The 24,824-nt window shown below is 35.3% G+C and overlaps 1 protein-coding gene across 5 annotated transcripts in view; it reads left to right on the top strand.

Moving 5' to 3' along the window:
- The window catches only part of TSPAN12 (tetraspanin 12), a 78,222-nt gene that overhangs the window by 31,843 nt on the left and 21,555 nt on the right, over positions 1-24,824 (top strand). For 4 of the 5 annotated variants that reach the window (XM_017513864.2, XM_037733242.1, XM_017513866.2 and 1 more), the window contains 3 exons: positions 11,937-12,011; positions 16,869-16,976; positions 20,801-20,944. In XM_017513864.2, the coding sequence (XP_017369353.1) occupies positions 11,937-12,011; positions 16,869-16,976; positions 20,801-20,944 (327 nt within the window). The remainder of the gene's footprint in view (positions 1-11,936; positions 12,012-16,868; positions 16,977-20,800; positions 20,945-24,824) is intronic. The other variant, XM_037733244.1, reaches the window with a different exon arrangement.

Here is a 24,824-nt window from a genome sequence, read left to right as displayed (position 1 = left end):
CAGTTAACAGCCTGTAAATCTTTTGAGATAGGGCTGAACTTCCATACGTTCGCTGACTTAGCTTACCAGGCAACAGACGCCATATATTTGGTGACCTCTCTAGTATGTTTAGATGTTTTATTGACTGACCCTCAATGCCTTACCTCTCATGATGCCCATCAGTGACTCTGGGAACTTGTAGACCTCAGGTAGATCAACACATCCTGGCATAACACATTTCTCTGTCTAGTAGTTTGAACAGCACTTGAAGCAAACCCTTAATAATTTGAATTTCACCAACATCTTTAATGTAGAAATTAGCTCAGTATTTATTAAAATGAAACTGAAAAGGGGAATAAATCAAAAACTTTAGAAAGGATCTTCAATATTTATTCAAGTACAAGCATGCACAAAGGACTATAACTTTTTAATCTGAGCTTATATTTCTGCATGTCCTGAGTAGTTATTGATACTGGTGGGCTTGAGGTGGACTCTAAGACAAGACTGTTGCTTTAACCATTGGTCTATAATTCTAATTTATTTTTTCCTAAACCAGGCTGACCTGATTCTATTGACTTTAAAAAAATTGTAGAGAGATGTTGAACATGGTGAATGATTGGCCTTCAGAAATTACCAAGTATGTGTCTGCTATGAGTAAAACAGCTAAAACAGAGGCTCTATGTGTATATGTGTTTTCAGCAGCAAGTACTTGGGGTTGTTAATATTTTAGTCCCCATGGATTCTTAACAGAAGGATGGCTGTTCCATTATCTTGTACAAATATTTGGCACTGGAATTCCCTTATTTACTAACTATAGGTAACGTAATATTTTTAAACCTCCAATCACTGAGAAGGGAAAAATAAACAACTACCATAAAGATACTTAGCACTGAAAGCTTGCAGAGTTCAGTATTTGACAGGATAGAGACTGGAGTTTATCATTTATCATTTAGTGAATGTAGGCCTTTCATCAAACTTTTTGTTTATTAAAAGTGTTGGCTATGTAGCTTGTAGATAGGCATCAAAAGGCACCATGTTTTAAAAATATTAAAATGTCCAGTAAAGTATGTTATATTTTGAAATAGCTTTTAGTTGGGAGGAGATGAATCACAGGTTGTATTAATTTTACAAGATAAGCAAATCTGATTTTTGTGGTTCTAAATTATGTTGAATGTTACTTATGAAAAACTGAGGTTTTTTGTTGTAAATTAAGAGAACGGTAAGTTAAAATAATTTTTATATTGTTTATATTTTTAACTTTTCTCTCAGTGTCGCAGATTCTTATTGGGGGGGTTCTCTGAAACTTGGGTGATTATCTGCTCGCTTGTGCAAAAAAACTGAGGTGAAAGTGTTCAAGGAAAACATTAAAATTCTTTTAATGTAAAAATTCTTTTTCAGTAGCATTTATGTAGAAAGACAGTTTGGAAAACAATTGCCTTTTCTCTTTGTGGTGAGTTAGATGTAGACTTTTTGTTTTGTTTTTGTTTAGATAATATATATCACAAAGTCCTCTCTTTGTAAAGTTGAAGGTAAGAGAGTGTTAAGTTTTACATGTAGAGAGTATATTTTCTCTAAACATGCTCTTAGTAATCAAAAGTATCATTTCCCATGTTTTTCAACTGCTTTTATTTTGGAAAGTTTAATACTTTCCAAAATATAAGCAACTCAATAGATTGATTGGCTTTGTTAGAGAAGATTGCTTTTTTGTCTTCATTAGATTGATAAAAGTTAGATGTGAAAATTTTAAAAATCAATTTTCCCCAAGGTAAAAATTATTGGAAATATTTAATGCAAAAGCAAATATTGTCTTTTTAGAAAGTTTGTTAATACCTGTTATTAATGGTAAAGAGGTAAAGATGTAAAAAGAAAAAAATTCACTTTATTAGTGCTTTTACAAAAGTTGAATTCAAAGAACTATTAAGCACTCACTGGTTTCATGGTACCATACGTCACTGTAAAAATTGTAGGCCGGGCGTGGTGGCTTGCGCCTGTAATCTTAGCACTTTGGGAGGCCAAGGCAGGCAGATCATGAAGTCAGGAGTTTAAGACCAGCCTGACCAACGTGGTGAAACCCTGTCTCTACTAAAAATGCAAAAATTAGCCAGGCATAGTGGTGCTCGCCTGTCATCCCAGCTACTCAGGAGGCTGAGGCAGGTGAATCGCTTGAACCCGGGAGGCAGAGGTTACAGTGAGCTGAAAGTGCGCCGCTGCTCTCCAGCCTGGGCAACAGAGCAAGACTCAATCTCAAAACAAACAAATAAAATATTGTAAAATGTGGATGACAACAAAAATTAATTTACTGTTTGATAGAAGTTATCTGGCCAACCTAATATAAGTTCAAAATATGAAAAGGAAAAATGAAATTGTGTCTGATATAATTTGTCAAGGATTTTGACACAGAAATTAAAGCTGCATTTGTGCCTGTAACTAACCAGAGGAGATAGAAAAGAATAAAAGGAATTGTTTGTGGTTTTTAAAATTTTGATGTACTGGTAGTCTGTTTTTGTTTTTTTTTCCAACTGGAAAAGATCAAGGTTAGAAAATAATTTTTTTAGACATTTCTCCCTAGCTCAAAACAACAATGGTTTTGTATATACACATGAGAACATGTACTTGTGTGCACCTGTGTTCAGAAGTTGGTATCTGTAGAGAATGGATTAAAACATATTTTTACGAATGATACCAACAATATCCCTAATATATATACTCTGTGTACCAGCCACTATTTTATGTGACTTTACATGTACTGAATTATTAAGTTCTACCAATTATACTGTAAGGTTGGCACCATTGCTAGCACTACTTTACAGGTGAGGACACTGAGGCACAGAGCGGTTAAATGATTTGCCCATCCAACTGGTAGAGCTGGGATCTGAATCCAGGTTGCCTGGCCCCAGAGCCTGTTCACTGAAAACTTTACTATTCTATTGCTTCTCAATCATGGATGCATTGGGCCTCACTCCATTTTATCTTTTTAGAAAATGGAGATAATGACAGTTTTGTAAAATTTTGAGGAGTAAATTATATTAATATATGTAAATATCTGGCACAATAAATTATTTGTGCATGCACTCATGTGTATCTATCCACATATACACATTTTTATAGGCACATATATACTTTTTTACCCTCTTTATTTTATATATACACAGTATTTGATTATATACATACATATAAACGTATTACATAGATGTGTATGTATACAGTCAAGTACTGTGTATACATAAATTATAAAGTAAAATGGCTAGCTTTATATTTCTATATGTATTATAAAATTAATACATATGTGTTTATATATATATATATATATATATATCTTCACAAGTGAACCAAATCCAGACTATCATTGAATAAGCTTGACAGTAACAGAATTCTAGGTTCTATAATTTTGTGACTGAAATGAACGAACATAGAAAATAATTCAGCCCACACTGATTTGGGCAAATTGTATGTATAGTTTTTTTTGTTTGTTTGTTTTTTTGAGACAGAATCTTGCTCTTTCACCAGGCTGGAGCACAGTGGCACAGTCTCAGCTCACTGCAACCTTTTCCTCCCAGTTTCAAGCAATTCTTCCGCCTCAGCCTCCCGAGTAGCTGGGACTACAGGCACGTGCCAAATGCCGGCTGATTTTTGTATTTTTAGTAGAGACGGGGTTTCACCATGTTGGCTGGGATGGTTTCGATCTCTTGACCTCGTGATCCACCCGCCTCGGCCTCCCAAAGTGCTGGAATTACAGGCATGAGCCACTGTGCCCGGCAGTATGTATAGTTTTAATGGGCAATATTGCAGAAGAGATTCACATTTTCAGGCAGGGTCTAGCCTAGGTATACACTTTTTATATATTTTTTATGCTACTTCTATTTTGAATTTCTGAGGATACATTTAGGGAAAGGAAGATTGTACCTGAGCAGTTAGAATATTTCCAATCTCCACTCACGTCCTTTATCTCCCATAACTCTGAAGTATAGTTGCAGCACTTACAATTTTCTATGTACAACATATTTAAAGTCCTTCAGCTACCAAGTCTTTTTCATTTTGGTGTCAAGGCCTCCGGAGGGCTACTGTTTGTTTTAATTTTGTTTTTGCTTTTATCAGTGCGCTCCAAGCACTTAATTTAGAGAGCTAATTTAGTTCTAAAGGCTTATTATAAAACATTGCAGTCATTCATCCTGTCATTTTCCACACCCAAGAGGCAATTGCTTCCAATTTTATTTGAGGAGATTCCTTTGGAATTTACTTCCATATCTCCAAGTCATATATTTATGTAACTCTTCTTTTAGTTTTGAGTTTTGGGCTTCCATTGGCTTCCCCTTATGGGAGATGAAGAACTGGCACCCTTTCCTGCTGTGCCTCACCTACCATACTTCCTCTCACCTCAACCCAGAAATTTCATAAGTTTTGTTAGATTGATGTTTACATGATTATGACTATGTAAATGCTGTTTACAGCTGGATCAGATAAAGTACTGGGTTTACATTTTCTTTCTGGAACGATATGTTGTTTTTCTTGAAATTCATCAATTTCTTTGTTTTTTCTTTAATGTATTTATGTTTAATTCAACTCTGAATTACTCTCGTCTGGTGTAAGTTTTCTCTTTATGTAGTAAAATATATTGGGCATTTCATTGATTTTATATATATATATCCCAGAACATTCTAGACCTGCTCCAGCCTAGGCCTCCTGAAGCTATTGCCATCATGGGATATCCTTTTACTACCACTCTGGAATTTCCTTTGCCTCTCTTTTGTTTTAGACCCTCTGTTTCCTGGATTCCAAGTCATTGTCCTTTTCTGTTTAGTCTCTCATTTTAGGAAGCACGTCTTCCAGTAATTCCGGAAAAAGCATTCATAGGAGATTTTTAAAAGCCTATAAGCCTGAAAATGGCTTTATAAAGTCTTATGAATTAATTCTGATGGCTATACAATTCTAGATTGGAAATAACTTTTTCCTCAGAATTTTGAATGCATTCATCTGCTGTCCTTTAGAACTCTAGTACTATTTTTGTTTGATTTGAGTCTTCAACTTTTGTAGGAAACGTATGTAAATTTGACCTTCAGTTCGGTGTTTCCAGTTCTATACTTTGTTCTCTACTGCACCTGCTGTCCCCAATCCTGACTCTATTTTAGTGTCTCTACTTCCTCAAGCATCTCTATTGGTGAAGGTAGGGTAGTCACCCTGCTGCATAGGATGAGAGAGGGGGCCTGTTTTTGGGAGGAGGTCAAACTTCTTCCTAAATGGGGTTTTCAACAAGTCCTCCTCTGTTTATGCACACTTCAGAGCTGCCAATACCTGAGTACTTTGGAGACTCTGTGATGTGAATCAGGTCTTCCCACTATTGCTTTAGCATTCAACTTTTGGGGAACTGATGAGAAATTTGCCACTCTGCTCTCTGCTTTGCACTTTTCCAAAATATACTCGCTGTTGTCTCTTTTTCCATTTTTCAGTTTTCTCTGGGATTATGTCTTTTAAAATATCCCTTTACTATTGTTTTAGTGAAGTTTCAAGAGAAGAAGGGATAAGGGCAAGTGTTGAATCTGCTTTCTTTAGGGGGAAGATCTAGGGGGTGGTGGTATCAGGTAAGCAGATCAATTTTATAAATAAATGTTTCTTTAAGAAAGGGCCTTCCTTGAGATTTTACTATTTTGTCTGTAAACATACAGTGATGTGAAATAACTTTAAAAGTGAAGGGAGTGAATCCCCTTTGTTTCTGCAGGGGGATGCATTAACCCACACATCCCCAAGGACTTAAATAATAAGGTAGGCCCGTGCCCTTCCTTTCCTCCTCAGCTACTTCCAGTGGACAAAGGGACTAGTAACATGTCATTCTGGTTATTCTATGACCAACCTCAGTTTGTTTACGGTAACAGACAAATTGCCTTCAGTATTTTTAAAAGAGAAGTTGTGTTCCCCACCCTCCACACCCATCCTGCTTTAGTTTTGTAATAAAGATGTTTTGGAAAATGCCAGATACACTCTCACTGGACAGGGATTTTACTAAGAGTTCATGTAATAGCCTTTGGAATTAGACACCTTTTTGTGAGGGTGACACTGATAGTCTCGGGAGGATGAGCAATTTTATACATCATCATTTTCATCCTCTAATCCGAATTAACTCTACTCAAGAAGCATATATTGAGTGCCTGCTATGTGCCAGGTACTGTGGTATTTAAAACACAATGATACCTCTTGTTCATGTGGAGTTTATGTTCAAATAGAAATTATGATATGGTTAATAATGGCTACTTTTTAGGAAGTGCCTACAATGAAGCAGCACTTTACCTTATGGAATCTTTTGCACAGCATTGCAAGGTAATTTTAACATTCCCACTTTACAAATGAGGAAACCGAGGCATAGTGGTTGGTCAAGGCTAGCCAACGGCTATGTCAAGTAGCCGGAGTCTGAAGCCAGGTCTATTTTATTTCAAAGCCTATGTTCTTCCATTTTTTTTTTTTTTAAAGTCAGCAAGGCAATTTCACATACATTGTTTTATCTAGCCTTCTATTACCTAAAACATGAAGGCACTTGTTTTTGAACTGAAGGATATTTATTCTCAGCTTCACTGGCTTGGTGAAAAATCTCTGATTGATTGTATCATTTAGGGGGTGTATCCTATTAGCAGAATGCCATGTTAGTGGAACACAAATTTTAGTAGGGGAGCTTAGATATTTTCAGGAACTCTATTGAACAGTTTTTCAAAACAAGTGAAATAGTTTGTAATGGAAATAATTACATTCTAATCTCCTGTATAGGCACACATTTATTCATTCTTCATTTGTTTAAAATATTTAGATGATAGTAGCTCAAGATGGGGGAGAGTCTGCACGTTACTTGCTTTCTTTCACTTGTAAATTGTCTTAAATATTTAAAGGCACACTGATTATTATAGCGTAATCTACAGAAAAGGCACTGGTAAAACAGAGGCAATATTTAAAATAGAAATGTGTAGGTAGAAGTCAAAGGGAGTCAAATGTTAATAAGACACTCAAGGTACAAATTAGAGAAACCCAAGGGAATACTGAAATTGGTCGTTTTAGTTGGTAAACTGGCCATTATTTCCATTGACATTCCACCTACTTCCTGCCATGTGACATGTGCTGCTTAGGCACTGGGGATAAAATAATGGTTAAGAACAAAATCCTTGCCAGCCAGAACTGATGATCTGGCAGTGGAGGAGGCACTGTGACTTATGAGTAGGGCCAAAGTTTGTGAAACCTGAAATACAGCAGACAAGGAAACCCCGACACACAGAGGGAGGGAGAAAAATAGGAGGTAAAATACTGGAAAACAGTGATGAGGAAGACCCTGTGGCATGTTGCAGAGAATGAAGGCTATGTAAAGAAAGAGAGGACAAGTCATTATCGACTGTGTTTCAGATTAGTACAGAATAGCATTTTTATAATGCTTTCCATTTTTTCAAAGCATTTTCACATATATCAAATCAACTTTGATGACAGCTAAAAAAGGAGGTTCATTTTTATCTTTATCAGGCAGATATCAGACGGACACAGGGGCAGTTAAATGGTTTGCTAAAGACCATACAATATGTTTCAGAGCTGGCTTTGAACTTAAATCTAACTCCAAATTCAGAGCTCTTTTCATCATTCTCGAAAGAGAACATGCTAGGAGAAGAGAGAATGAGTTGTTCTGCAAACTAGGCTGGTACAGACCGTCTCATCAAACCATATGCATTGGGACAGCAAGAAACACAAGGAACAGTTTCTGCCACCATCAGGGGAGATACATACATGTTCCCAATGATGTTGAAGACAACAGGTGGTTGATTGTGTAGTGAAATTGATATGGATGTAGACCTCATTACCATAACACAGAGCAGCAGAAACTGCTGTTTAATTCTGGGCTAATTTTGTTCTGTTGAAATTAAGGATTAACATGATACTTTATAGATGCTTCAAATCTAGCTCTTAGAATAAATAGTGGCTGAGTGATTCTCAGTACAATAACCAGTAGGAGAATGACTTTATCAAGGACTCAGATCTTGCCACAAAAGAAAATTTAGGAGTAGGCACAGATGGTCTGTATATCCTCTATTAAGGATGGAGTTGACATTTAAAGTTTTCAGACGGATGTTTCAGTCTACAGCAATAACACCAAAGAAAAGACAACTGACTGTGAAGCTGCAACATCATTTATAAAAGTGGTTTTTTTAAATCAATTTTAAATTTAATTTATTCTGAGAAAGTTATAATGTTGATGAAACTTGTACTTTCAACCTCAAGGTCAAACAAATCAGTGTTCCTGAGTGTTAATGGAATAAAAAAAAAAAAAAACATTTTGTATGGGAGAATTGGCATCATATAAAAACACTGGAAATCTGAAAGATGCAATCATTTTGGAGTTTTCCTGGACTTAAGAATGTACAGCTCATAGGAAACGTAGTCCCTCCATACCAATCATGGGCTACGTTTGCAAACTGATCAGTGACACTAAGAGACAGGAAATGAGAGAATATTCAAGTGGGATTTAAAAGGTTATAAAACCTGTCTTGAAATTTACATGATTATCCTCAAGGCAAAGTCAGGGAATTTCCTATATTCTTTATAATTATAATCTAGGTCCATGTTTTATTGATAAACATATCTTGCCTTTTTAGGGATGCTTTGGTTGTCATTGTAACCAGACATCAAATTTGAAAAGAATTTAGGTTAAGGATCTGAGAGAGCAAAAATGCCCCATAGTTTAATTTTTCTCTGGAGTCTCACTGTCTCCAAGGGTCTTTGCTTATCAAAGATTAGAAAAATGATCTAGTATGTACTTACTAAACATTTGGTCTCTTTGTAACATAGGATGTAAATATAGTATTTTTTTATGTCTAGAAATCTCTTAAGTAAAGCATTAAAGAAAGGTTGGAGGAAAATTGGCTTGAAGTACTATGCTCACAAAATTTCTTCTAATCATAATTTTAAGGCTGAAATCTTTAAGGCCTAGAAATAACAATACTTTGAAATGATATCTGAGTACATTAAAGCTCACCATCAGTCTATGTATGCCAAAAATAAAAGTAGTTTGCAAAATGAGATCCCTTTAACAAAATACTACTTTATCTTTTGAACCAATGGTTGTTTTTAAGCTGTGTTATTGTCTGAGACATTATGCAGTTATATATTCTTTATTTTTTATATAAAAGAAGTCTGAAGGAAGCAGATTAAAACTAATAGCAGTGATTTATATTTTTAAATCATAGGAGGTATATTACAGTAGTAGAAAATCAGCCCCATTTTCTATATATTATACTCCTTTCCCCCTTTTATTAGCAAATACTATGAATAAAGTAATTTTAAGTTTGAATCCTGATGGCTCACATCCTAATTCAGTTCACTTTTTCCACTTTCTTGTCATCATCTTACTTCAGCAATCTTTTATTTGGTTCATCACACCTTGCTTTTTTACAGGTCATTTTTCACAAAATTGCCAGAATTTTGTTTTTATAATATACATTAGATCATGCCACCTGCTAATGGATTTGCATTACATGTAAAATAAAATCCAAAATCCTTTCCATGGCTCATGATGATCTGTTTCTTCGCACCTCACAACATTGCAGACCTTGTAACCCATGCCCCTCTTTCTGTGTGCCAGTTACCATTGAGTTTTTAACTAGCTAGCTCACCATGTAAGGTCACACCACACTTGGTATTTCCTCTTCCTGGATTGTTTTTTTCTGAAGTCTTAACAGCATTGCTTCTGTCCTGTCTGTACGGACTCACCTTAAAGATTACCTTTATAAAAAGACCTTCCCCGATCACCCAGTCCAAGGTAGCTCTCACTCCTACTCACTATCATATCACTCTGCTTTGTTTTCATTCATTCTTTTATGTAGCAAATATTCATTGAGCACCTATTATGTGATGAAGAATGCAAGAAATTACCTGCCCTTAGTGGAGCTTTCAGTCCAGTGAAGAAGGATGTTCACAAATCATCACCACCTGGTACTCCCACCCTGACCTCCCACCATAAATGGAATAGAATATTCATGAGTGCAGTGAAGTTTTATTCTTGCTCAAATTAGTGAGGACAATTTTCAGAGAGCTTGTTCTTTATCATATTTTGCTGCTTTCCTCTGCCACAAGCAGCAAAGTCACTGCCACAATCGGGCAAGGTATGACACAGGAACACAGCTACAGTGGTCCAGTCCTCCAAAATTTAAAATTATACACATTCTTGTGGAAGTCACATTATCTACTTTTTATGTTAATTTTCTTGTTTGTACAATGAGGTAGGCTTATCTTTTACAGGATTCTTGAGCGAATTAACTGTGAAAGTACTTGATAAACAGAACACTATCCAAAAATTGCTACTTTTTTTCTAATCATAGTAATGATTTTCAGTTCTATCCTTGGCTACCTGGGCTTCAAATCTACACTTTTTCTGAGACAGGCTCTCTCTCTGTTACTCACGCTGAAGTGCTGTGGCATTATCATAGCTCAATGCAGCCTCAATTTCCTGGACTCAAGTGATCCTCCCACCTCAGCCTCCCAAAGTGCTAGGATTGCAGACACATACCACCATGCCTGGCTAATTTTCTTTTCTTCTTTTTTTGTTTTTGTACATATGGGGTCTCATTATATTTCCCAGGCTGGTCTCGAATTCCTGGGCTCAGGTGATCCCCCTCCCTCCCTAAACCCAAACGTTGAGATTATAGGCCTGAGCCACCACACTCAGCTGAATCTACATTTCTAATAGATAATTTTTATATTGATCAAATAAAATTAGATTTTTTTTTTCCTCTTCACACAGAACTAGTTACCACTCCCAATTTCTCTGCTTTGGTGAAATACATTTTTCTCCTCCATTCTAAATTTAATAAGTCTAATGCCTTCTAATGTCTAATTTTTTTCCCTATACCTTTAAAAAGGATTCTTTTCTACCTATTTGCAAGGCTACCATCTAAGTTCATGCCTCCTCTTCGGCTGCCTTCTAAGGGATCTTTACCCTCCCTGCCCACCCTTCCTTTTTCCAAATCATTTAGAACTTTGCCTTTATTTTATCAGTTTATCATGTCTTTCCCCTATTCAGAACTTTTGAAATATTCTACCTTAATGACTACATGATGAACTTAAAATTCATTAGCGTATTATTTAAAGTTCACCATAATCTGGCTTCAGCCTGTCTTTTACACTTGATCTCTTCTCATTCCTCTTTCTGACCACCCCACTCCAGCTGGATGAATCTGTTTCCTGTTCCCCAACTCTTTGCTTGACTTTGCAGCTGACTCCAAACACTTGTTCATGTCTGTTACTTGCCTGGCATTCTCTTATCTCTTCTTTGTTCCAATCCTCTTCACCTTTTGCAACACTGCATATTTCTCTATTTCATAGGTATCTTGAATTTTTATCTCTTTCTGTTTCCAACACTGTATTCAACTTTGTTGCCTACACATGCCTTATCAGAATTTTTATGTTCTATTATATATCCCAAGTGCCTTCCCCATAATGGAAACTTACTATATAAAGTGTCATCAGTAGTTGAGATTTTGTTCTATGTTGTGTTTTTTCTAAGAATGCAAAGGATAACCCCCCAATTCCATTGCCTAGAAGAATGAGTTAAAATCTGCTCACGGGATGAGCATTAAACTTGTTGACTTCACCTCATCTACTTTGAAAGAAATTCGGCCCCTTTCTTGGAGAACTTGGTTAAAGTTTATCAAACTAGAACATGTAAATTCTTATTTATCCTAATGAAAGTAATGGCATTTATAAAAGATTTTTTCTTAGGAGATGGTTAATAAACTACAGCTCACTGAGATGGATATTAAATGTTATCTGTAGATACTTCTAAATTTGCTGAAAATTTCCCCATCTGCTCCTGAGGGGCTTCATGAAAACTCACCTCTGTTTTCTTGTTCACTAAGTAAATACAGTATAATAACAATTTGTCTTTGAGGAGCATACTTTATTTTGGTACTGTAATAACAGCATACTTTTCTGTTTTTCTACAGTACTTTGGAAGTTTGCTTGTCATTTTCTGTGTAGAACTGGCTTGTGGCGTTTGGACATATGAACAAGAACTAATGGTGAGTTCAAAATAGATATAGTCACAATCTAAAACAACAGGTCAGCCTTTTAAATTAGATCCTTGTATTAGTTCATTTTCACATTACTATAAAAGAACTGCCCCAGACTAGGTAATTTGTAAAGGAAAGAAGTTTAATTAACTCACAGGTCAGCATGGCTGAGGGGGCCTCAGGAAACTTACCATCATGACAGAAGATGAAAAAGGAAGCAAGGCACCTTCTTCACATGGCGGGAGGAAGGAGAAGTGTTGAGTGAAGGGGGAAGAGCCCCTCATAAAACCATCAGAGTTCGTGGGAACTGACTCACTATCACAAGAACAGCATGAGGGAAAGTGCCCCCATGATTCAATTACCTCCACCTCGTCTGTCACTTGACATGTAGGGATCAGGGTATTACAATTCAAGATGAGATTTGGGTGGGGACACAAAGCCTAACCATATCAATAGAGTAATTTAGGCACATGATTATTAATTTAAATGTTTATGCTTCATAACAGTGAATAGTCCCAATACTTCTGGAAACTAACATTTTCTTTTCTGTGTCAAAAGCACATTTTGAAACCATAATTTGTAATATTTTCTTTGGTATACTCTGTATTTGTCTTTAATCCCATAGGTTGCTTAAAATGGGTATCACAGACTAAAAATTGTATATGTTCTAAAATAATTTTACCAATTTCGGAGGTAATAATAGAAAACATTCATATTTGCAAATGATTAGTTTAAAAATGCTTGAACACTTACCTAAAGCCTTATAAAATGCTGACTGCAATAGTGCACAGATGACTAGGAAGCCTACATCTCCTGTTTACAACAGGCAGAACCATTTTCCACCTTAAATAAGAGGTGTATTTGAAGAGTTGCTGTGTGTTTAGCACAATCTAGAAACACTCTCACATTTCCATACTTGGCTACTTGAAAATAGCTCTTTGTCATTTTTTCTCTTTTATTTCAGCATTGAAATGGCTGGGACAACTTTCATAGCTAGCATGAATGAGCATAAAATTTCTCAGTCTTAAGATGTTTGCTAGTTATGTTTGGCTTACCACTTGCACTTCACCCTTGCTTGCATTGGGCATTACTACTTATTAATGTTTGCTTACTTCATTGAGGGAAATTAGTGCATTTATCACTACTGATGTTGAACGCTTTTGCATGTCTGTAAATGCCGGTTGTTTTCATGGAGGGAGGCCTGACTTTTTCCCCATAAACTTTGTAAAACCAAAACACCATTTTAGTAAAATGGTGTTTTTCCGTGTGTAGTTCTTGGGCCATCTGCAGTAGGAGCCACCCAGGATGATTTGTAAAAATGTACATTATTGGGCTCCAGCACAGATGCACTCAACCTGAGTGGAGGGGAAGGCAGGGAGAAAATGGCAAGGACTGGGCATTTGCATCTGTGACAAGTTCCCTGGTGAGTCTTCCAACATTTTAAAATTTCGTTAACTCTCTAGAAGAGAGAGGGATTATATTGTATTTGTTTCAGAGCGAAGAGAGTCATTTGGCAATTGTATAGTAAAATAGAAGTCATTTCTGGTGCTGATGTAGTCTTCAAAGATTCTTTGGTGAATCTACTATTGTGCTTTTTGAGACCGTTTTGAATACCAAGTAGTAACCACAGACTAGTGGCTACTGTACACATTCCAGTTTACATGTCAGTGGTGTTTGGCACACTCACACATACGTACCTTTGTGAAAACACTCATGCTTCCAATGTACAGTGGCACTAAGTAAGAAGAGAGAGTTCCTGAAAGGGGAAAAGTTAGGACAGATTCTTACTAGTTTAATGTAAAGAGCTTTCATTAACATGAATCCTCCCATTAATACAGGAATTTGTTTACTGTCTTTGAAAATCATGCTTTCTCTGCATCCCTGGAAACTATTAGGGGAGTGAAAAAGTACTTGGCTCCAGGGAATCAGTTTCTATGGTTTTCAGTCATGAGATTATTTCTCTTATTTTTTTTTCCTGTTTTCAAATGATAAATGCGTCTCCTTGACATTTAAGCAATAGAGAGTAAATCTTATCATTAGTTCTAGATCCTGTTACATCAGCTTTTTATTGTGTTCTGTTTGGTAATTAAAAGGATTTTAGCAATTGGTTTACTTTCTTGTGGATTTTAAACATGGGCAGTAGGGTGTATATGCCATACTAATTTTTGGTAAATCTTCTAAGATAGAGCAAGTTCAAAATGAATGAACTTAAGATGTTTGAAATGAAATGTTTTGATTCTAATGTAATTCTAAGAAACATGAGGAAATTGAAGTGAATGTATACTTGTTTAGATATTTTCTTCTATTCTGTTAAGAGGCCATCTGCAAATAGCTCCTAAGTATTGCAGTATTAAATAAGTGCCCACCACCATTCCAGGTGAGGGCATACATCATTGTTTTGCTTGTGTAAATCTTTCACATTACGTCACTGGGATAGAGCAAGGGCTGTTTAAAAGTGAAATGTAAAAGCAGTTCTTTAAAAAAAGTTTGTCAGGTTTTTTATTGCTTTTGCGCTAATAGCAGTGTGAATGAAAAGTGCCAGTAAAGTTTATTATCTGCCAAATTTTGCAGAACTCAGCCTTTAGATAGAATGGACTTTGTGCTTTTAGCTGTTCCATGCAAGGAACCAATCAACCTGTGTGTTACTTTATGGCCAGATCTCAGTATTTGTGCCACAGCCTCAATGGTCTCCTCTGTTTTCTTCCACATTTGGTCTCAGATTAGTTGTAGTCACAATAAGGAAATAACCTGTATTTATTTTGGAAGGTGAAGTTTTAAAAAATTGCTGTATTAACTAAATCAAGTGACTTGGCATCAGACAATCTGCTTTTCCATTTCTGTTTTTTATGCATGTTCCTCTTCTATTTATTATTCCTTCTCTGGATAAAATCTGTCAATGCTATAGTTTCAGACTGTACATTTCTAGATAATTTATTTCATTTCCATTTATTTTATGCTCAAAAGGTTATGAGATAATACTAATTTATGGTGAGTAGCTTGAACTTTAACTAGTTGCCTGAACATTGTTGGAGGCATATGAACATGGAGTACACCCATTTATCCCATTATTTGGGGAAAAAATTGTTTGCCCAAGTGTTTGGATGTTTCATTATATATTGTGTATTTCCAAGTAATCAATAAAATTAACAAAGGAAAAAACTGAAGGATTTCTGTAGTCAGGAATTTTTAAACCATTTCTATTGATACGACTATCTTAAATAATAAGATTTCAAAATAATCCTGATCTCTAGTTCTGTTGGATCCTTATTTGCTCATGTCTCCCTTTTTTTTTTTCTTTCTTTGTTTTTGTTTTTGTGTTTGTTTTTGTTTTTGTTTTTGTTTCCTGATCTTTGTGTTATTTGTTGAATGTCAAGCTTGCTTTACTTAGCCCAGTCTGTATTACTTCATAGATTAGATGGGAAGGTCCATCCAGTTTCTCAGAGTTGCTTTAATACTTGCATGTGATGAGATTAGCATTTCTATACCTCAATTTCTGCTTGTCCTGGAGTAAAAAACATAGCTTGATATAATGACCAGATTTCTGGCCAGCAATGACTGTTGTATCGTATTGTATTATAACAGTGACTGTGGTATTGTATATCTAAAACTGTCATGATTAAACACTCTGTAATAGACATGATGTTGAGTGATTAGAGAATAGAAGCACAAAAATGCTTTAAGAACTATTCTTTCTTTTTTTAATTTTAATTTTTTTTATTTCAATGGGTTTTTGGGGAATAGGTGGTGTTTGGTTACATGCATAAGTTATTTAGCGGTGATTTCTGAGATTTTGGAGCACTCATTACCTGAGCAGTGTACACTGTACCCAATGTGTAGTCTTTTATCCCTTGCCACCCCCACCCTTTCCCCCAAATCCCCAAATTCCACTGTATCATTCTTATGGCTTCATGTCTTATAGCGTAGCTCCCACATATGAGTGAGAACACATGACGCTTAGTTTTCCGGTCCTAAGTTACTTCACTTAGAATGATGGTCTCCAGTTCCATCCAGGTTGCTGCAAATGCCATTATTTTTTTCCTTTTTATGACTGAGTAGTATTCCACGGTGTATAGATTTTCTTTATTCATTTGTTGATTGATGGGCATTTGGGCTGTTTCCACATTTTTGCAGTTGTGAATTGTGCTGCTATAAACATGCATGTGCAAGTATCTTTTTCATATAATGACTTCTTTCCCTCTGGGTAGACACCTAGCAGTGGGATTGCTAGATCAAATGGTAGATCTACTTTTAGCTCTTTAAGAAATCTCCACACTGTTTTCCATGTGGTTGTACTAGTTTACATTCCCACCAACAGTGCGAAAGTGGAGAACTGTTCTTTCTAAAATTCTAATATACCTCCCAATTACAACTTTTCAAAAAGTATTGACAAAATTATCCCAGAGTGAGGCTTGACTTGAGCCAAATTCCCTTCTTAATTATTTCCCCTTTATTTTAGTACCATTATCTGCAGTTGCTTCAAAGAGCAACAACTTCATAGCATTTTGAAATCAAATTACAGGCATTTCTCTTGCAGAGATTATTTATGTGAAAGTCTTCAGGTATGGCTGTGGGATGTACAGTTAACTTCTTATTTGTGATTTCCTTGAGGATTAAAATGATTTCTCATTTTTTTCCTTAACACAAAATACTTCCCCATTTATCACAAAAATCTACACATTGAGGTTGTCCAATAAATACGTTGAAAACTGAGCTAAATTTAGGCTACAAGCAAATATAAATTTAAAATGGTATTTGTCAATTATAAGACATTCTGAGTACATGTGCGTGTGTGTGTGTGTGTGTGCGTGTGTGTGAATCTTTATCTTAGTGTGTGTGTGTCATAGCTGTTATATTTTTTATTACCAGGTTCCAGTACAATGGTCAGATATGGTCACTTTGAAAGCCAGGATGACAAATTATGGATTACCTAGATATCGGTGGCTTACTCATGCCTGGAATTTTTTTCAGAGAGAGGTAAGTGCTACAATTTCTGAGGTAGAGAGAGTGAAGTAAGTGGTGCGCTTTCAAAACAGATGTTTAAAGCTTTGGCTTTGGTAATTTTCTCCATGCTGAAAAATTAAGCCTATGATTCAGTTACCTCTGGAGCAGTTCTTTCTGGAAAAATAAGTAACTTCATGGCCTGATTTTCTTCCCATATATACCATTTCCCCATTATTTCACATGGTTCACATATATTTAATAACTTTGGAAAGCCATTTTGCTGAATTCTTGTGAGGTTTCCTTTTTATGAGAGTTAACTTGATAAATATCCAAGTTCTAGTCAAGTAGATTTTTTTCATGACTTTTAGTGCTATCAGCATTTTAAACATGATTTTAGTTTTAAAAAATGATTGTTCTCATGTGGGACTTTGAAGTCAGTGTATCATTAATGGCATGATCTACTCAGAAAGACTTTGGTTAAAATCATAGCTGTGCTACTTACTGTCACGTGAGCTTCTATAATTTACATAACCTCCTTAAGTCTTGGTTCTCTCACCTGGAAAATAGTGATAATAAAAATACCTATCTTTTCAGGTTGTTGAGAAGATTAAATGATGTCATAGTTCGATTTCATTTAGCCTATGGTTATTAACAATAACATTACACAGTATAGGTGCTTTTAGCTTTTCTTACCCAATGGCCATGTAGCACTGTACCCAACCATCTTCTCAAGCGAGGACTACATTCAGATATATAAAATTTGGTGACTTGAAGTTAACCATTGATCTTGCTTCAAAGCAAGCTCGTCTTCCAAGCAGTTTCCTTGTGATTGAAGTGACATTTCCAGGTGAATAAGTATTTCAGTTTCCTTCAATTTATGTTAGTGCTAGACCACAAAGCATTTGAGAATTAGTATCTTACATGATAGATAGCCAAATCTCTGCTCAGTTACTTTGTCCTGGATGTGGGCAGAGGTTCAAGTCCAGGGCAATCTCCAAATCTGGCTCTCTGTGTACAACTGTTGAAATGGTAAAAATTATCATTGTAACACATATTTCCTGTTTATTTAAGTGCTTCCTAACTTTGTTTATTTATTGTGTATCTGTGCTAAAAACAACACAAAGAGAAAATAAGCATTAGGAAATTTATAGTAAGTTATGTCAGCTACTGTCCTGAGTAGATGCTGCCCAGAGGTTGTTATTTTCTGGAATTTGTGATGTAGACAGCGATAATCCAAGTTAAAAAACAAAGTGAATTTTTTTTCTGATGGGAGCGTCAGCTAGATGGACAATGTGTAAGTACTGCAAATGATAACACACTTGTTTTTAGATTTGTTACATGGTAAGTTTCCTCCTTCATTTCATAAGACTATTTTACATAAATGGAGATGATGAAAACCTCCGGGAACCCTGAAAGAGTTTTTTAAATCCCTTATATTAATTTTCTATGACTGCCATAACACGGCACCACAGACTGGGTGGCTTAAATAATAGAAATGTATTTTTCACCGTTCCGGAGGCTAGAAGGAGTGGAGAGGGTTGGTTTCTTTTGAGGTTTCTCTACTTGGCTTGCAGATGGCCACCTTCTCCCAATGTCTTCACATTGTCTTCCCTCTATAATATGTCTGTATTTAAATATCCTCTTCTAATAAGAACATCAGTCATATTGGATTAGGGCCCACTGTAATGACCTTATTAATGATCTCTATAAAAACACTATCTCCAAAAACAGTCACATTCTAAACTACTGGGGGTTAGAATTTTAACATATGAATTTGGGTGGAGGTCACACTTCTAGAATGACTTGTATTGCAGAAAGCAACTTTATCAGGTGTCAGTTTCCTTTGCTTCTCATTCAGTGCAATTCTATGCACATACCTCAACTTAGCAGACTCTCACTTAAGCCCCAATGATGTTTATGTCGGACACTAAATAAAAAATGTGTTTATTTATTTATTTTAATATAGTAGTTGGAGCATAGTCTTTGCAATAGACTGTCCCACATACTGGTCTGTAACTTTGGCAAGCTACTTCATTGTCAGAGGCCTCAGTTTACTCATATGTAAAATGGTGATGTTATTTTCTAGAGCTTGACATATAAGCAAGAGTGGTACTATCTCACAATATGCTATTAAAGGAGACAGGAAAATGACAAGGAGATGTAGACCACAGTAATATGTTGGTACAATGTTGGACTTTACTTTAAAGGAGTTTTCAGGAAAAGTCTTAGAATAAATTCAGTATCTCTTCTGTTGAAGAAGGACAATTCTGTAAAAATAATTATTAACATAAAATAAATTTAGCATTGAACATTATATGATTAAGTTATTTGAAAAAGGCATTTATGTAGAATACGTCATTTACTGACAAAGCTATTATCAATAGGTTGTTCCATGCTGGATGGAGTTAGAGAGTTCCAAGAACTGTTCTATCATCAACACAGAAAAGACTCATGTCATTAGCAGAGGAGAGAAATGAGTTTTCTTTGAGTGCAAGGATTTAAAAAGACTGACTTGGAAAGGCCGTAGTTTATGATTTTTATGAAGTAGAGTCTTTTTACTACATATATATTTTTAAGGATATTTAATGTATTATGTAAAATATGTGATGTCAAATTATTGACATTTGTGATGTTTGTAGTATACTCATGACTTTTAGAGCAAGTTTAAAAAAGAAAAAAATATATAAAATATTGTTTTCAAAATTTTAGTATTACAGCTTTCAGTAATTCGTCATTTATAATACTCTTAAGATGATGTTTTTCTGTTTAAAAGTCAGATATTTAAGCCAGTGTAACAACACAAAATACTTTGTAGTATTTTCCTTGTTCCCTTTTGCATGAAAAGTTCAGAATTCTTCAAAACTAGTTTTAGTTTAATTTTGAAATGGTGGTGGATTGTAATGTTTTATGATACAATATTAAACCTGAACACAGATTGATCTGATGGACTGCATAATTTGCATAACCAGTCACTCTTGGCAGAGTTCTCAGTGACTGCCCATTGTCCTTGTTTCTGACTAGAGGAGGAAGAGCAACCTCCCTTTCTACTGAAGGACAGAAAATCATTCATCATAGTTAATTGTTCTGAGTCTAATCTATAGAGGTCCTTAAGCAGTGTTTCCAAACCTTGATCAGAGAAAGTTTTTGCTAATCTTTGGAGAAATGAGATAAAAAAGAAAAAAATGTCAATACAATTTTTCTTAAATTCAAGTTTATTCGAGCTAAAGGCACATCATTTCTTCTGAGATTATGGTAATAGAATATGAACATTTATTTCAAGAATTTTACTCTGTTGAATAAACATTAGTTGGCAAGACTTATGTTTATTTCTTAAACTTTTTGGATATTTTACTAGCTAAGGAATCCATGTCTGCTAACTTTTTGTGATATGGGCTTTGGTAAACACATCTTTTTACAAAGATTACAGAAACTTAATATAATATTTGAATATGTTGAGCAGTATAAAAATTTGATTAATAAAAATTTGGTGGTTAGAGATTTAATGATAAAGATAAGGTGTCACCTACTTGGGTTTGTTAGTGTGTATGTTAAATCTCTTGCCAACTATAGTAACTTGTAGACGATCTTACAGTTGGGGGGTGAGACTCGGTCATGCCTGATTTGTTTTTATGTGTTATGGGCATTATTACTTAGAATTCTTCCATTACGCAATGGTTAGCCATGGTATTCCTTTACTACACTTCTGTCATAAACATAGACGCACACATATCATTAGGTGATGGCAGATATAAATGTAGCTCTGGGTGCAAAATTTTTTTTAAAACTGATGCTTAATCTCCTATAAGTTAAGAAAATATTTATGCAGTTTCCGAGGCTGACTAGTGATTTTTTTACAGTTTAAGTGCTGCGGAGTTGTGTATTTCACTGACTGGTTAGAAATGACAGAGATGGACTGGCCCCCAGATTCCTGCTGTGTTAGAGAATTCCCAGGATGTTCCAAACAGGCCCACCAGGAAGATCTCAGTGACCTTTATCAAGAGGTAAGGCCATATATGGTTAATTTATTGTGGATAAATGTTTTCTTAGGAATAACTTTAAAGAATCAACAACATGCCAAAGAAATTTTCCTTCTCTGTCTAAATATAAAAGGCTTAAAATTTTTCCCTGACATGTGGAAAAACAGAATAAAGCTAAAAAATATATAAAAATCTAAACACGAATCACATTTTAACAAAGAGAAGTGGGAAAGACCAGGTTTTGTAATAAATTGGATTTTGAACCATTTTGTTTTGAATCAAGTTCCGACCTCCTAGGGATCAGAACTTGAAACAGACACAGACAGAGTATGTAGCTAACAATGGATATGCAAGAAATGCAGGCTTTGGAGTTCCTGGACCAGAATACCTATTTTAAGAGCCTCCACATAGACCACCAACACATAGGAGGGGTTAAAAAAAGAACCTCTCCCAAGAAAATGCTGTCGTGCTACTCTTCAGCCCCCCCTGCTGGCTAATGATTAGTGATGTAAGTTTTAGTTCACTAAGTTTTATGCTTACTGGCAGTAAAGTCAATCCTCATGTCCCCAAGAAATTTACATACTTGTGTTGTCTGAGAGGATTGATCAGAAGAACATCCGTTACTCCATTTTAGCAGAAGTTTTTTTTATTCATTCATTTTTACTGATTTTCAAACTTTGTTAGCAGCAAAATTCTATTTTCAAACTAAAATCTAAGATTGCACTGCCTTGTACAATAGCCAAATAGCTACATGTGGCTATTTGAATTAAAATTAATTTAAATTAAAATGTCTGTTCCACTGTTGCACCAGCTACATCTCAACTGCTCAACTGCCACTTGTGACTAGTGGCCCCTGTCCTGGACAATGCAGGTATAAGACATTTCCATAATCATAGAAAGCATTATTGGGCAGTCTCTATGTAGAATGGAAATGCAAAATATGAATCAGATAGAAGGGAAAACTGTTTAGGCTGAGATATTGGGATCGTTCCCCAGATATATCTCTAGTCAAGTACCTAGTATCACAAGGCACTGTTGAAAATCTCTGGCTTAACATTAAAGTAACTGCTCACACTATTCATAATATAACTCGTGCATATAGTAGGGCTTTAAAGAATGAAAATTTAAGATTAAACACATCAGGATTTATAACACATGCATTTTGATATATTTCAGGGTGGTTATCTTAGGAGGTTATGCTTTTTTTCCCCCCTAGGAATGCTGCCATTTGAAACATCTTTTAGACTGTCTGCTGAAGTCAGTTGTTGAGATGGGCAGTTAATTATATTATAAATCAATTAATTTGGATGCTGTAATTAATTAAAAGAATGCTATACTACCTACACAAATGACCCATTATATTCATGTCTTAGATATGAGTAACTCTGGGCTGTTACTCATATCTCAGAGGACAAGAATACGTCACCATTTAAGGATATCCAAAGTAAAGTGCTTTGGACTCTGAATGCGTGCCCCAAAGGAGAGTGCCAAGTATTTTTTAGGAGTTTAAAAATTGTTGTGATTTCCTAGAGCTGCCATAACAAAATCCCACAAACTGAGTGGTTTCGACAACATAAATTTATTGTCTCAGTGTTCTGGAGGCTGAGTCTACGATTAAGATGTCAGCAGGGTTTGTTCCTTCTCAGGGCCATGAGGAGAAATCTATTTCATGCTTCTCCCCTAGCTTCTAGTGATGTGCTGACAATTTTCCCGGTTCCTCATCTTGAAGAAGCATCACCCTGATCTGTTTCATCTTCACATGGCATTCTCCTTGTGTGTGTGTCTCCAAATTTTCCCTTTTCATAAGAACACCAATCATTTTGGACGAGGTGCCCACTTTCCTCCAGCTGGACCTTGTCTTAGTTACATCTGCAACAACCTATGCTCTAGTAAGATCACAGTCTGAGGTACTGGCTCTTTAACATATGAATTTTGGGAGGACATAATCCAACAAATCAAAGAATTATTGAAACAACTTAATAATTCAGGCTGTTTATTTTAAAAGATGATCAAAATACTTTTTGTCATGTTCACACTGCTGAGAAGCATTGTGTTTGGATGTTTAGAAACATTTGGCTTTGAATTCAAAGCAATATACAAGACATAGTTTATTGTGTGTATGTGTGTATATATATGTGTATATATATATATATGTGTGTGTGTGTGTGTATATATATATATATATATGTGCAGAAAGTTGTTGAGTTAGTGTCTAAGTTCTTCAGTGATTGTGGCACTGAACCTAGTTCTTTTGTTTTGGGTGAAAGCTGAAGATTAGCTAGTGCCTGTAGTAGGAATCATCAACTAATAAATGCAGCAAACTCCTGCTTATTCCATAAAACAGAAAACAGTACTAATATTTCTGAGGTAGTATTACATATAAACATATTATGGATATTCAAATGTACTATAACTCACTATTAGACATTAAAAGAACGGATGGTTACAGTATAGTTAGAAGTATAGACGTGTAAATTGAAACCTACCAAATTTCCTAGTGTGAATTGTCCATTTGTTAGTTTTTACCAGTAGCAGGTCAATATGAACAATTATTGGGCTACAGCATTATTGTATAATTTATATCTGCTTTAGTGATTCATACTGATGATATGATTATAATTACTATTGATCATGAGATCAGTTTACCAGATCTTCCCATAAAGTCTGAATATGGACTAATTTTCTTCAGTTTTACTTTATTTAGCTGAAGACTGTTCCACATTAAACATTTATTTATTGTTGTAAAAATACAGTTCACCTTTACTAGTTTGTCTTAGATTGTTTTCACTGATAGTACTACTTTATAAAGGGATGCTTTACTTTCAGGATATCTATAATTGCTTGCTCCATGAATTTTAAAATTGAAAGAAGCCATGCTATTGTGCATGTGAAAATTGATAGCCCAGATTATTTTGATTTTTCTTCCTATTTTTATCTAAAGAATTTTAATAGTAAACTGGCATTGTCAGTAATGAGATGCCTTTAGATGCAGACTTCCAGCTAAGGTGGGGTCTTAATATATCAAAGTAACCTGGTTTTGCATTTTACAACTAATAACATATGCTGATATTTGTAATGGTATAGTATGCAATTATATGCATAGTTGACTTACAAAAGAGGATCATTTAGTAGTTTTATGGCATAAGTACAATTAAATCCATAATTAAAACTAACACATAATTCCACTTTGCCCTGGAGAATATATGTTTCCTAATTACAGTGTGTCCACAGATTATTCAGTAGGAAGATCAGGGTTCTAAAAGGAGAAATAAGTAAGGAACAGCTGGAGGTGTTTGGGATGTTTATTCTGAAGTTGAGAGCACTGGGATTTAGTTTAGATGTCTTCAAATATTTCCAAGTTCATAATTCAGAACAGGAATTAGACTTATACATTATTGGTCTAAGGGCCAGAAGTTACAAGAAGGAAATTTCAAATCAATAGAAGGAAGACCTTGCTCATCAAAATCTATCCAATTGTGAAACAGTTTATCTTGTAAAATAATGAGTGTCTCATCACTAAAAATATTAAAGTCAAGATCACATAACCATGTCATTGGCAGTGTAGAATGGGTTTTTAAATTAAGAATGAATCTGGACTAGATGAACCTCAAGGTCTCTTTTATCTTTCCTATTCCGTAAGCTCAGAGATAAGAACTGGCTTTCTTCTTGCAATCATTCTTCAGTAGTCTGAAATCAAGGAAATAAATCATTCTCAACCATCTGGTGGCCTGCATGGTCCCTGACCCAATAATATTTTATGACGCATTTTGAAACCTTTGAAAAATGACAGCAGAAATATAGCGACAATTGCACATTTAGAAACATTCAGAAGTCTTGTTAGGTTTGGCACACAGCTCTTCAAATATCCATAATAAGCTACATACTTGTATTACAGTATAGGTTT

Source organism: Cebus imitator, unplaced genomic scaffold (assembly GCF_001604975.1).
Source record: "Cebus imitator isolate Cc_AM_T3 unplaced genomic scaffold, Cebus_imitator-1.0 Scaffold508, whole genome shotgun sequence".
NCBI lineage: Eukaryota > Metazoa > Chordata > Mammalia > Primates > Cebidae > Cebus > Cebus imitator.
The sequence above is the reverse complement of the archived record's forward strand: the minus strand, read 5'-3'. Positions and strand labels throughout refer to the sequence as shown.